The sequence below is a fragment of the Pan paniscus genome, chromosome 12 (assembly GCF_029289425.2).
Source record: "Pan paniscus chromosome 12, NHGRI_mPanPan1-v2.0_pri, whole genome shotgun sequence".
NCBI classification, from domain to species: domain Eukaryota; kingdom Metazoa; phylum Chordata; class Mammalia; order Primates; family Hominidae; genus Pan; species Pan paniscus.
In genome coordinates this window covers 31586076-31598803 of record NC_073261.2, presented here as the reverse complement: position 1 = coordinate 31598803, position 12728 = coordinate 31586076, and the positions used below count along the sequence as shown (strand labels likewise).

Sequence of the window (12728 nt, the reverse complement as noted above, 5' to 3'; positions counted from 1 at the left end):
TTTTGCTCTTGTTGCCCAGGCTGGAGTGCAATGGCACGATCTCTGCTCACTGCAACCTCTGCCTCCCAGGTTCAAGCAATTCCCCTGCCTCAGCCTCCCAAGTAGCTGGGATTACAGGCATGCACCACCACGCCCGGCTAATTTTTTGTATTTTTTTTTTTAGTAGAGACGGGGTTTCTCCATGTTGGTCAGGCTGGTCTCAAACTCCCAACCTCAGGTGATCCACCTGCCTTGGCCTCCCAAAGTGCTGGCATTACAGGCGTGAGCCACCGCGCCTGGCCTGAAGTTAGATTCTTATTGATGCTCAACTCACCTGTCTTTGTCAAGTAGGAGCCTATTCAGTTTGGCTCCTGCGTCTCTTTACATAAACCCAGAAGTTTTTTATAACTTCCTTGCTTTTCTGGGAAGTTCCAACTTACAGATTTCCTACCTCAAACCCTGCATCAGCCATTTCTCAAGGAAGCTGCAGTTCCTTTTAGTGGGAATTGGTATTTAGAGAACACAAATCTGAGTGCTAGGGGTGCTCATTGCTACTAGGTTGGTTACTGACTGGGGCCTGGATTTCTGGTCATTTATAAGGAGAGCATCCACAGCTGCTTGGACTGCTAGAATCTTTAGCAGATTCCCAGGTAGTGAAAAACTGGATTCATCTTCTGTTGGAAAAATATTAACTGTCAGAGCTCAGTTTAAACCATGGGACAGGATAAAAGGCCAGGGCAATGCTCCTCACGCAATGCAGGGCATTAAAGCCTGGAACAGTTGGGAAACATCCTAACTTTCTCAGCAGTTTTCAACAACCTACTATACAACAAGTAAGAGGATGGCAACAAGAAAGACCTCAAAAGAAAGAAACAACTTGCATTTAGGGATACCCTATGGGCAGAGAACACAGACTTACTAACTTGTGTATTCTCACTAAAGACCTAGGGCAAAAAACTTAGACTAAACAAAAAATTATTCTCCCCTGCCATTTCTGACAGTTGGGGACTTTCCATTAAAAAGTACTTCAGGAGGTTAACCCAGAAACCTGTAAGCTCAAAGGAAAATGTGTAGTCATATAATGAGATTATATAGCAAAGATCTCCAGCCTATGCCTCCTATCCCCCTGCCGAGGCTAAATTTTTCCCACAGGTCTGGCCTGCTCGGTACTTAGAACCTAATTGCCAAAACTAATCTCTCTACGTGACAGAAAGCAGATCAATGGTTGCCTGGAATCCAAGAAGGGGAGGAATACTGCAAAGGGGGATAATAAGGCTTTTGGCAGGTGATGGAAACATTCATATCTTAATTGTGATGGTGACTACATAGGTGTAAATATTTGTCAAAACTCTTCAAACTGTATTCTTCTGTTGTATGGAAAGCACACCTCAGTAAAGTTGATTTTAAAAAAATCAGATGCCAGAGTTTTAAAGATCAGCAGATTGCATTTTAAAAATCCAGATTATCCAGGCTGGGCTCAGTGGCTCATGCCTGTAATCCCAGCACTTTCGGAGGCCAAGGCGGGCGGATCACAAGGTCGAGATGGAGACCATCCTGGCCAACATGGTGAAACCCCGTTTCTACTAAAAATACAAAAATTAGCTGGGCGTGGTGGCGCACCTGTAGTCCCAGCTACTTGGGAGGCTGAGGCAGGAGAATCGCTTGAATACAGGAGGTGGAGGTTGCAGTGAGCTGACATGGCGCCACTGCACCCCAGCCTGGCGACAGAGCGAGACTCCATATATATAAAAAAAAAAATCCAGAATTCCAGCTGCTCTTGAAAAACTGGAAGATTTAGCCTCACTGAGCTGACATTTCCTTTTAGCTACAATGGCTGGAGGTCACTAGCTGTCGGCTTTTTCAGATGGGTATCTGCCTTTCTATTTTGCCACAAGAAACTTCTATTCCAAACTAGCTTTATCCAGAACAAATTATATTAATCAAAAGAAACAGAAGTTCAGTTCCTTTTCTCTTCCCAAAAGATGTTATGATTGAGGTTCAAGCAAAGAGAGTAAGTGTATAAACGAGAAGCTACGAATCAGGCATAAGTAGAAAAAGAAACAAGAGGAGATGGAAAAGTAAAAGAACCAGGTGCTGTTAATGTCACATAAGTCAAGAAGGCAAGAGTTTCAGGGTAATGGGTTAAATGAGCTGAGGAGGACAAAGGGTGAGAACGAGAATAGAGTACTGAATATGGCAAGGAAACAGAATGACCTTTCATGAGAATGGTGTTAGTGTACTAGCAAGATAGAGCACAGGTCTGAGTCAGCATGTTAAGGAGGTGGACAGCTAGGAAACAAAAGCATCTGTACACACAACACATTCAAAAGTCTCAGCAAAAGGAGAGTCTGGGGTCAGAAGAGGGACGGCAAAGTCAAGGAAAAGCTTTGTTAAGGAAGGGGAACGGGGAACATTAGTGGTTGGAAGGAGAGGAGCCTGACAGCAGAAATTAGAAAGCAAGGAACTCACGATACAGGCTAGAAGAGCCAGCTTAATGAAGGGACAAACACTGCTTTCTATCAGCACCAACCATCTTCTAGTGACAACTGTACTAGGAAAGCCTGGCGTGGGTTTTTTAAGGAATGTGGATATAAGAATGCAGAAGGAGAAGCAGTCTTGAGGCACCTCCTTCCAGAGCACCGCTCCTCTGGCTCTCCCCTGTGAGAGGCCTCAATGAAGTGTGGGTATTGAGAAGAGGCCTCAGTCAGGGCAAACCAAGAGTGCGCGTGGCAGTACCTGAGAGATCCCCAGTGATGGAGGAGGTACCGAAGTAGTAGCCGCGGGGCAGGCGGACTCCGGGCACTTCAATGCAGTCCCTCCACTCATGCTTGCCATCAATATCCATCATTATCTAGAATAAAAAGAGAGATAAATCAGGGTCAGGCCATGGGAGCAAGAGCGACACAGCCCACACCACCATCTGGTCCAGGACAAGGACTCTCACCGTCAAATGCCTCTTGACGTAGCGAATCACCAGGAAGGTGTCGTAATGAAGATTGCGGACAATGGCTGTGCAGCCTCCCAGCTCTGTAGGCCGCCCATCCCGCTCATGATCATAGCTGAGGGAGCCGTTGTTCACCATGGCTGAGATGTAGGGGAATACCCGCTGGAAAGCAGAGAGGGGGAAGCAGACACTAAGGAAGAGCACATAGGAACGCCCGTACAAACAGCAACAGGAATTCAGCACATACAAGTTGAGCCCCTTACAGCAGAACAGGCAGCCACTCGACCTCATTGTCAGCAGCCCCTGAGAGCCCACATTCAGATGGTCTCTCAAGGGAAATGGGCCCAGGAAGCGACTACACTTGGTATTTGCCTTCAGTAATTCTCTTGGCTCCTGAACTGTGGTGGGCCTGAAGTGGTCCTCCTAAGACGCTGGAGTCTGACTTGAATGTCCCAAGGTCACCATTTGGCACTTATGTGCCGCCTAATACCAGGGGTTTCCTTTTCGTGTATATGTACCTATCTCCCCAACTGCCACATAAGCTTCTTGAAGAAAAAATTCATTCATCATGTCTTCATATGTCTAAACTTCAGCCCCATCTCCTCCCAACCATGGTTCTGCACACAACCGGTATTCTGAAAATACCTGTTTTGAGCAGGGGAATCTTTCCATTCAGGATAGCTCTTTTCAATTCTAAAATTCTATAAGCATATAAGGCTAAAAGGATTAGAACTCAGAACATGGAACGGGGTTGCTGGATGGGCTCAGCCAGCCACAATGACTGTCCTTAGTCAAAAGACTTTCCAGCCCACTTAAGCCTCCTCCACACGTAACTTCTCCGAATAATAATAAGAGGGCAAGGTTCTCCCTTAACAGGGAGAAAATCGCAAGTTTTCCCACAAGCCACTCATTTTCCCATCTATTTCAGGGGCCCTCTCTCCCCAGTAGAGTTGTAGGAGCAATTCTTCCTTAGAAATGGCGAACTAATCATTCCAGAACAAGCCCAATGCCAAGGCAGTGCAGAAAGGCAGGGTGGTGAGGTGGTGAAGGGGTAACATGAGGCATGCCACTCCTTTGGGGAGTATTTGTCCCTTTGTCCCACATGGTTAACATGCAAGGTGGAGATGCAGTCGAGACCAGAGACCGGGGACTCCTGAGACAACCACATGGACTTGAAACAGCAACAAATGTTGGATGGACACATGGGAATGAGGGATGCTCATGATGAGCCAAGAACTGAGTACCTGGACTCCTGGAGAATATCGCCTCTTCTGGGCCTGAGAGGGTCCAGCAGGTTATGATAAAAACAAGAGAGGGCACAGAAGACAGGAGACCAAGTCAGAAAGACACAGCTACAGAAGAGCTATGACCCAGCTGTGATGGATGAACAAACCAACTTAAATCCCCAAACAGAATTTTAGGGTCCCTGAAGGGCATCCGTGAAGTCTTTGCACCCTCAAGATGGTAGGCAAAACCATATGCACGGGTGCTTGTACATTTTTCTGAGGAGAGGGCCTGTTACTATATCAGATTCTTAAAGGGGTCCCCTAGGAAGACCGCTCTAACCCATAGAGGGTCCTGAAGCTTTTGGAAGGCACTTTATAAAACACATAGCAGTACGCTGTCCAGGCACGCCGCACTTATGTCTCTGGAAGTCAGTCTCAAGTTTGTCTGTACCCAGCCTACTGTATTTCTATAGCAAGGGGAAAGAGGAGACAACAGGGCTAAATTCTTCCAAATTCAAGACATCCTTTACTATCCAGGATCTCAGGAAACAGCTCCTGCCCAGAAGACAAAAATCTTGCCACTTGAGAGACTATGAAACTAACTCTAATCCAAAGGGATCACTTACCCTCTAACTGAGCCTTATGGTCATATATTCCCAAATAACTATTGTCATTCTAACCTACCACACATAGGCAAGGAAGAAGCTCCATGGAGGCATTGCAGAATGACAGATTTAGAAAATCATCAGGCGTGAGGGTATTAAGCTCTGCTCCAGCAAACAGCTGCAGTTCTAAGCCATTAGCGACAAGAGGTACCTACACAAGCTCAGCTCAGCTCTGCCCTGTGGGACAGGTAGGCGAGGGTACAGAACTCAAACCCTTCACTCCTTTAATACGGTGAACACCTACTACAAGCCAGGTACTGTTCCAGATGCTGAGGGTCCAAAGAGAAACAAGACAGACAGGAATGGAACTAAGATCAGAGTGGAAGAAACAAACAACAAAGAAGCAAATAAAATTATTTCAGATAGTGAAAAATGCTATAAGGAAAATAAAATAGGTAATACAAGGGACTGGCAAGGGAACCTCTCCCTGAGGAGGCAATATCTGAGCTGAGACTCAAGTAATTACAGGGAGTCCACCAAAAGATCTGAGGGCACAAGAAGCATGAGGGCGGCACATTCAAGGAACTGGAAACACATCAGTCAGAATCACAGCTTGTGAGAAGAGGCTGCCATGAGGCGAGGCAGCACCCACGGCACTGGGCTCCATGGGCCACAGCCAGGAGTCCGAGGCTGCAGTGCAGATCCCCTGCCGTCCTCCTCTTAACGCCACTGGCAGAATTCATACAGGACACAGAAAGGCATGACATCAATCCGTGGATGATTAAACTGGCATGAAGTTAATCTTCAACAACTACCATTTAGAACAAGGAAATGGTGAGCATGTTATCAAGCAGTTTACAGAAACTGGCATCTGAGAGAATGCTCATAATTTCAGTGACAATTAAGAAAAAGGGATTAAAAATGCCCTGTGGAGCTCTGATGAGCCCAAGGCTTCCTTCACTCATCACCTCTAGTAACCCTGATTAGAAGTTTAAGTTGCAACTTTAAAGAGATAGCAATCTCCTATGTTAGCTTGCTTAGAAAATAAACAAATAATAAAGAGACAGCAATCCTTAGCCTAAGGGTGCCTTACTCTTCCCAAGGCTGGTGTGGACCCAGTTCCAGGTAACAGCCAGAGGCATGCTGGACCTTGGGAGCACCTGAAGGAGCTTGTTAACTGCACGTATACATGGGTCCCTCAGTCAAAGAGTCTCATTCGTATGGCTAGAGTGGGGTGCAGGATTGTTTTTTGTTTGTTTTTTTGAGATGGAGTCTCGCTCTGTCACCCAGGCTGGAGTGCAGTGGCGAAATCTTGGCTCACTGCAACCTCCACCTCCTGGGTTCAAGCAATTCTCCTGCCTCAGCCTTATGAGTAGCTGGGATTACAGGCGCTCGCCACCATGCCCAGCTAATTTTTGTATTTTTAGTAGAGATGGGGTTTCACCATGTTGGTCAGGCTGGTCTCGAACTCCTGATCTCGTGATCTGCCCGCCTCGGCCTCCCAAAGTGCTGGGATTACAGGCGTGAGCCACCGCACCCAGCCAGGATTATGTATTTTTAAAAAGCACCACAGAAGGCTGTGATGTGCAGCCAAATTGAAGAAACGCTGCACCAGACAGGGAGCCCCACAGCTTTGCAACTACAGAGAATCTGTCTACTTCGGCAACACGAGTTGGCCTTCAACTTTTAACCTCACATTAGTGTAAGTCACTAAATGCCATCTTATTTTCTACGCCTAGTCAAGAGTTCCTGGAAGTATTTCTTGGATAACCACTAATTTCACACAGGAGCAATTTTGTTTTTCCCCTAGAAAGCACTCTGTAAGTTAGAACCAAAGATTGAAGAATCACACTGGTTCAGGCAAGGTGGTAGTTTTATTCCTAATTTAAGAGTCACCAGAAAGGAGAAACTCTCACCTGTTTTATTGTCCAAAGGACTGTTGTTTAAAGGGTGGAGAAATGTTTTCAACTTTTTGTACTACAAGACTACTTTTTAAAAAGTGTTTTTTGAAGACCTCTACGGGATAACTGTATCTTCAGCATATTTCGATGGAAAAGACACCCCTTAGCTTGTGGATTTATGGATTCTAGGCTAAAATTTCAAATGGCCTCTGTAGTTAGGGAGACCTGAGTTCTAACTGCAGTTATGTCACTTATAGCTGTGTAACCCTTTGGTGGATTACATCACCTCTTCGAGATTCTATTTCCTCACTGTAAACAGAACAATACAAAGCTCACAGGGTTCATTATGAAGATGAAATGAGATATGCAAAGCATTTAGTACAATGTCTTGGTGTTCAGGAGGGAGTCAATAAACATTCAATCAGTGACTAGTGTATTTCTAGATACAAATATCGTTCACAGGTACTCATATATATATAAACACAAAGCCAAACATACATCTTCTAAAGCACGAATTCCCAGACCACTGGCTGTGATCAACCATTAATATTTCCAAAAATATTTTGGAGAGTATTAGATTTGGTTTCTTTTTATTGCCTACTAAAAATATTAAAATACAATAATGACAGAACAATCATCTATAATAAACATCATTTTACAAAGGGACACTTTAACACCAAAAGATGAGAGAGAACAATGTAATTTCATAATGAAACAACTGAATACATTTAGCACTTAAGAAAAAGAACTTCACTATTATGATTCTTGCACCAGTGAAAACTCTGTTACCAAACAACTGGAGTTCATACACTGGCATCTGGGAGCCACTCTTTTAGAGCAGTGTTTCCATCTCAAACCATACCATTGTCTCGTAAGCTGACCATTTGCTTTCGGGAACCCAGATGTGAAGAAGTGAAGGAGGGGAGAGGAAGAGAGAACAGAACTAAGATGTTTGCAAAATGTCCCTTAGGAATCCACTGAATGGTGTGAATAATAGCTGGTGTTTATTGAGCACTTAGTCTGTGCCAGGTACTGAACTCAGTAATGAGCCCCTCTGCATTTAATTCTCACAATCCTATGAGGCAGTATCAGTACTCCTCATTTCACAGGTAAAAAACTTGTCCAGGATAACACAGGCATTAAGTAGTGAAATCAGGATTTGAAACCAAGTATTCTGGCTCCAGAGCCCTGACTCAATCACTGGGATACACTGCTTTCAATATCTCTCAATATGGAAAAATGTTTCATATGTATTATTTTTTTTAAATCAGGTCTAAACAGTATGTACTCTGAAGCACAAAGAGAACGCTGAGAATAGTTCCAGATTAAAGGAGAGTAACAACTGAATACAACACAGGATCTGGGACTTTCTTTCATTATAAAGGACATATTGGGACAATAGGTGAAATATGAATAAGGCCTGCAGATTAGATAATGGTATTGTTACAAATGTTAACTTCCTGATTTTGATCACTGTGCTGTGGCTACATAAAATAACTTTTTTTTTTAAACACACACACACACACACACAAGTATTTAGGATTAAGGAGACATCATGAGAGCAATTTACTCTTAGTTCAGAAAAAAAGACACACAAGCACAAACACACACGCAAGACACATACACACAGACACACACACGCAAAGAAAGAGGTTAAAGAAAAGGATGGCCAGGTGTGGTGGCTCACACCTATAATCCCAGCACTTTGGGAAATGAAGGTGGGAGGATTGCTTGACCCTAGGAGTTTGAGACCAACCTGGGCAACATGGCAAAACCCCATCTCTACAAAAAGATAGCTGGGCTTGGTGGCATGCACCTGTAGTCCCAGCTACTTGGGAGGCTGAGATGGGAGGCTCTATTGAGCCTGAGAAGTTGAGGCTACAGTGAGCTGTGATTGTGCCACTGCACTCCACCCTGGGTGACAAAACAAAACCCTGTGTCGGAAAAAAAAAAAAAAAAAGGACGGCCAGGCGCAGTAGCTCACACCTGTAACCCCAGCACTTTGTGAGGCCGAGGCAGGTGGATCACCTGAGGTCAGGAGTTCGAGACCAGCCTGACCAACATGGAGAAACCCCGTCCCTATTAAAAATACAAAATTAGACGGGCATGGTGTCATATGCCTGTAATCCCAGCTACTCAGGAGGCTGAGGCAGGAGAATCGCTTGAACCCAGGAGGCAGAGGCCACAGTGGGCCAAGATCGTGCCACTATACGCCAGTCTGGGCAACAAGAGCAAAACTCTGTCTCTTAAAAAAAAAAAAAAAAAAATAGGGACAAAGCAAATGTAGTAAAACATTAACATTTTCGGAAATCTGGGTGAAGAACATTCCAAAATTCTCTTGTTATATTTTTTCCCCCTAAAGGACCAACTTTTTTTTCTTTTGAGATGAAGTCTCACTCTTGTCCTCCAGGCTGGAGTGCAATGGCGCGATCTCGGCTCACTGCAACCCCCACCTCCTGGGTTCAAGCGATTCTCCTGCCTCAGCCTCCCAACTAGCTGGGATTACAGGCACCTGCCACCAAGCCCGGCTAATTTTTGTATTTTTAGTACAGACAGGGTTTCACCATGTTGGCCAGGCTAGTCTCAAACTCCTGACCTCAGGTGATCCACCCGCCTTGGCTTCCCAAAGTGCTGGGATTACAGGCGTGAGCCACTGTGCGCGGCCAGTTGTATTCTTACAACTTAATCATAAGCACAAAATTATTATCCAATGAAGATTAATCTGAATCTAGTATTTACCATACAATTTTTCTGTTTTTCTCAATTTTTCTATATATCTGCAATCTTTTAAACATTTAAAAAGGTTTTAAAAACAGTATTTACAACATGATACAATGTCTTTGTTTTTAAAGATGTTTGTACGCTTTTGTTTTTTCAGCATTTTCTAATTCTTCTGTAATGTATATAAAAATAATTAACAAAACAAATGCCTTCTACTAGATGCTACTAAATGTGAAGCATCTCCCACCACACCTCCATTTCATCCTCCCTGGGATCACTAGCGGAACACACTGTCACTTACACACGTAGACCTGTCACTTTTTCAAAGCTGTATAAGCTGCTGGTCCTACAATAATCTTCATCTAGCCCTTTATGCAGAAATCCAGACAAAGAGGAGACAATACCCATCCTATTTAAAGTGAAAAGAAGATCAGTGAGATTCGTTACACATTACTAGGCAGCCTGAAAAGGCCCTTGCTCTGTAAGCCCCTAGACTCCCACAAAGCTATGCTAGGGACTCTGTCCCCAGGACTCACAGCTTCTCAACTGGAGGACACAGAAAAGTGGCACTTCCAGGTCTGGAAACCTTCATATAATTGAATATCATCACACTCTCTTAAGAAACTCACGGAATGATCTCAATCTCATTTATCTTAGTCCTCAAATCAAGTAATTTGAGGACTTCAATAAAGAGTACTCCAAAATCAGGAGACTAAATTTGAGGTGTGCCCCAAGCACTGACCTTTATAACCTACCCCCCCAGATTACAAGTACCAAGTTTCAGAATACAGCCCATTATGCATGTCTTAATTTCACTGCTGACCATCATTCTGATAGTATGTCAATACTTCTTGTTAATGAGAAGAGCCATCAATTCTATAGAACAGGAGATCTTCAGATCTCCTAAAATCATGTCAACTCTTCTGTGTACGTGCCTCTTTCTTGGGTCCAACACTTTAATCAGAGTCTCGAAAGGGTCAAAGCCCAAAGAAAAGAACTAACCCAGGAATAAGCATCCTCTGGAGCACTGGCCCTTGCTTTCTTCCTTTCTCCCTCTTTCACTGTCTCAGAAAAGAAACATGTTAAAATTCTCTCTGCCAACAGTAAAGAGACCACTTTGGGATCAGTGTCTTCATCAAGATAAAGACTTAAGGGGACTGAGTGTGGTGGCTCATGCCTGTAATCCTAGCACTTCGGGAGGCCAAGGGAGGAGGTCACTTGAGTCCAAGAGTTCAAGACCAGCCTTGAAAACATAGCAAGACCGTGTCTCTACAAAAAAAAAAAAAATTTTTTTTTCTTTTTTTGACACCGAGTCTCACTCTGTCGCCCATGCTGGAGTGCAGTGGCGTAATCTCGGCTCACTGCAACCTCCGCCTCCCAGGTTCAAACAATTCTTCTGCCTCAGCCTCCCAAGAAGCTGGGATTATAGGCATGCGCCATATCCCAGCTAATTGTTGTATTCTTATTAGAGACAGGGTTTCACCATGTTGGCCAGGCTGGTCTCGAACTCCTGACCTCAAGTGCTGGGATTATAGGCATTGGCCACTGCACCTGGCCAAAAAAAGTAAAAATTAACCTGGCATGATGGCCACCTGTAGTCCCAGTTATTCAGAAGGCTGAGGCAGGAAGACTGCTTAAGCCTAGGAGTTCGAGGCTGCAGTGAGCTATCACTGTGCCACTGCACTCCATCCTGGGTGATAGAATGCAAGACTCAGTCTCAAAAGAAAAAAAAAAAGACTTGAGGAAATGTTTTTTTAACTGGATGGCATGGTATTGTTAAATTTTCTTCCAGTTCAAAGGAGGAAAAAACAATCATCACATCAAAAAAAAGTATGAGGAGTATCTCAAAGTATGAGGAATACCTCAAAAACAACTCCCAAGCTCTTCTCCCCACTCTCTAGCTATTTCTGCCTCCCCAGGGGTGAGGCCCAAACATCTCACAGAAAAGAATGAAGGCCAAGACCGCAATGGTTACACTCTGTGCTCTCATTCCAGGAAGGCCTCTTCTCATTCATTACGCTCTGATTTCAACGGAAACACATTGTAGCTCCAAGATTGCTACTGACTTCCCTGCAACTTTTCACCAACATCTGGGTAGGTCTGTGTGAGAAAGTGATGATCATCAGCTGATGACTTGATAGTGCAAGATAATCAGGTTATCTTTACCTTTTTTTTTTTTTTTGATTTTTTGTAGAGATGAGGACTTGCTATGTTGCCTGGGCTGGTTTCAAACTCCTGGACTCAAGCTATCTTCCTGCCTTGGCTTCCCAAAGTGCTGGGATTATAGGCACGAGCTACTGTGCCTGCCCACTGGTGATCTTTTAATCAACATTAAAAAATAACTACAATACAGCCAGGCGCGGTGACTCACGTCTGTAATCCCAGTGCTTTGGGAGGCTGAGGCGGGCAAATCACAAGGCCAGGAGTTCGAGACCAGCCTGGGCAACATGGTGAAACCTCGTCTCTACTAAAAATACAAAAATTAGCCAGGCGTGGTGGCAGGCACCTGTAATCCCAGCTACTCGGAATGCTGAGGCAGGAGAATCACTTAAACCTGGGAGATGGACATTGCAGTGAGCCAAGATCACGCCACTGCACTCCAACCTGGGCGACAGGGTGAGACTCAGTCTCAAAAAAAAATAAATAAAATAAATAACTACAACACTGAGATATAATTCACAGACCACACAATTCACTTAAAGTACATAATTCAATGGCATTTAGTATATTCAGAGTTAAGATTATGATTACCACAACCAATTTTAAAACATTTTCATCACCCCAAAAAAAAATCCCATGCCCACTAGTAGTCACTCTCCTCATCTCCACCCCACATTACCCCAGCCCTAGACAACCACTAATCTACTTTCTGTCTCTACAGATTTGCCTATTCTGGACATTTCATATGCATGGGATCATACAATGTGTGGGTCTTTTGTGGCTGGCTTCTTCCACTTAGCATAGTGTTTTCATGGGTCATCCATGTTGGAGCACATATCGATACTTAATTTCCTCCAGTCTTTTTTTTTTTTTTTTTTTTTGAGACAGGGTCTTGCTATGTCACCCAGGCTGGAGTGCAGTGGTGTGATCAAGGCTCATTGCAACCTCGAGGTCCTGGGCTCAAGTGATCCACTCACCTTGGTCTCCTAAAGTGCTAGAATTACAAGTGTAAGCCACTGTGCCTGGCAATTACTCCTACTTTGTTTTTTTTTTCTTTTGAGACAGTCTTGCTCCATCGCCCAGGCTACAGTGCAGTGGCAATCATAGCTCACTACAGCCTTGACCTCCCAGACTCAAGCAATCCTCCTGCCTCAGCCTGCAAAGTAGCTGGGACCAGATTTTTTTTGTTTTT

At 44.2% G+C, this 12728-nt stretch overlaps 1 protein-coding gene across 8 annotated transcripts in view; it reads right to left on the bottom strand.

Moving 5' to 3' along the window:
• LMAN2L (lectin, mannose binding 2 like) overlaps positions 1 to 12728 on the bottom strand; it is a 34173-nt gene that overhangs the window by 3000 nt on the left and 18445 nt on the right. For 5 of the 8 annotated variants that reach the window (XM_063594793.1, XM_034953744.3, XM_063594794.1 and 2 more), the window contains 3 exons: positions 4168 to 4200; positions 2924 to 3085; positions 2716 to 2830 (listed from right to left, as the gene is read on the bottom strand). In XM_063594793.1, the coding sequence (XP_063450863.1) occupies positions 2716 to 2830; positions 2924 to 3085; positions 4168 to 4200 (310 nt within the window). The remainder of the gene's footprint in view (positions 1 to 2715; positions 2831 to 2923; positions 3086 to 4167; positions 4201 to 12728) is intronic. The other 3 variants (XM_003805742.4, XM_063594796.1, XM_063594797.1) reach the window with 1 other exon arrangement.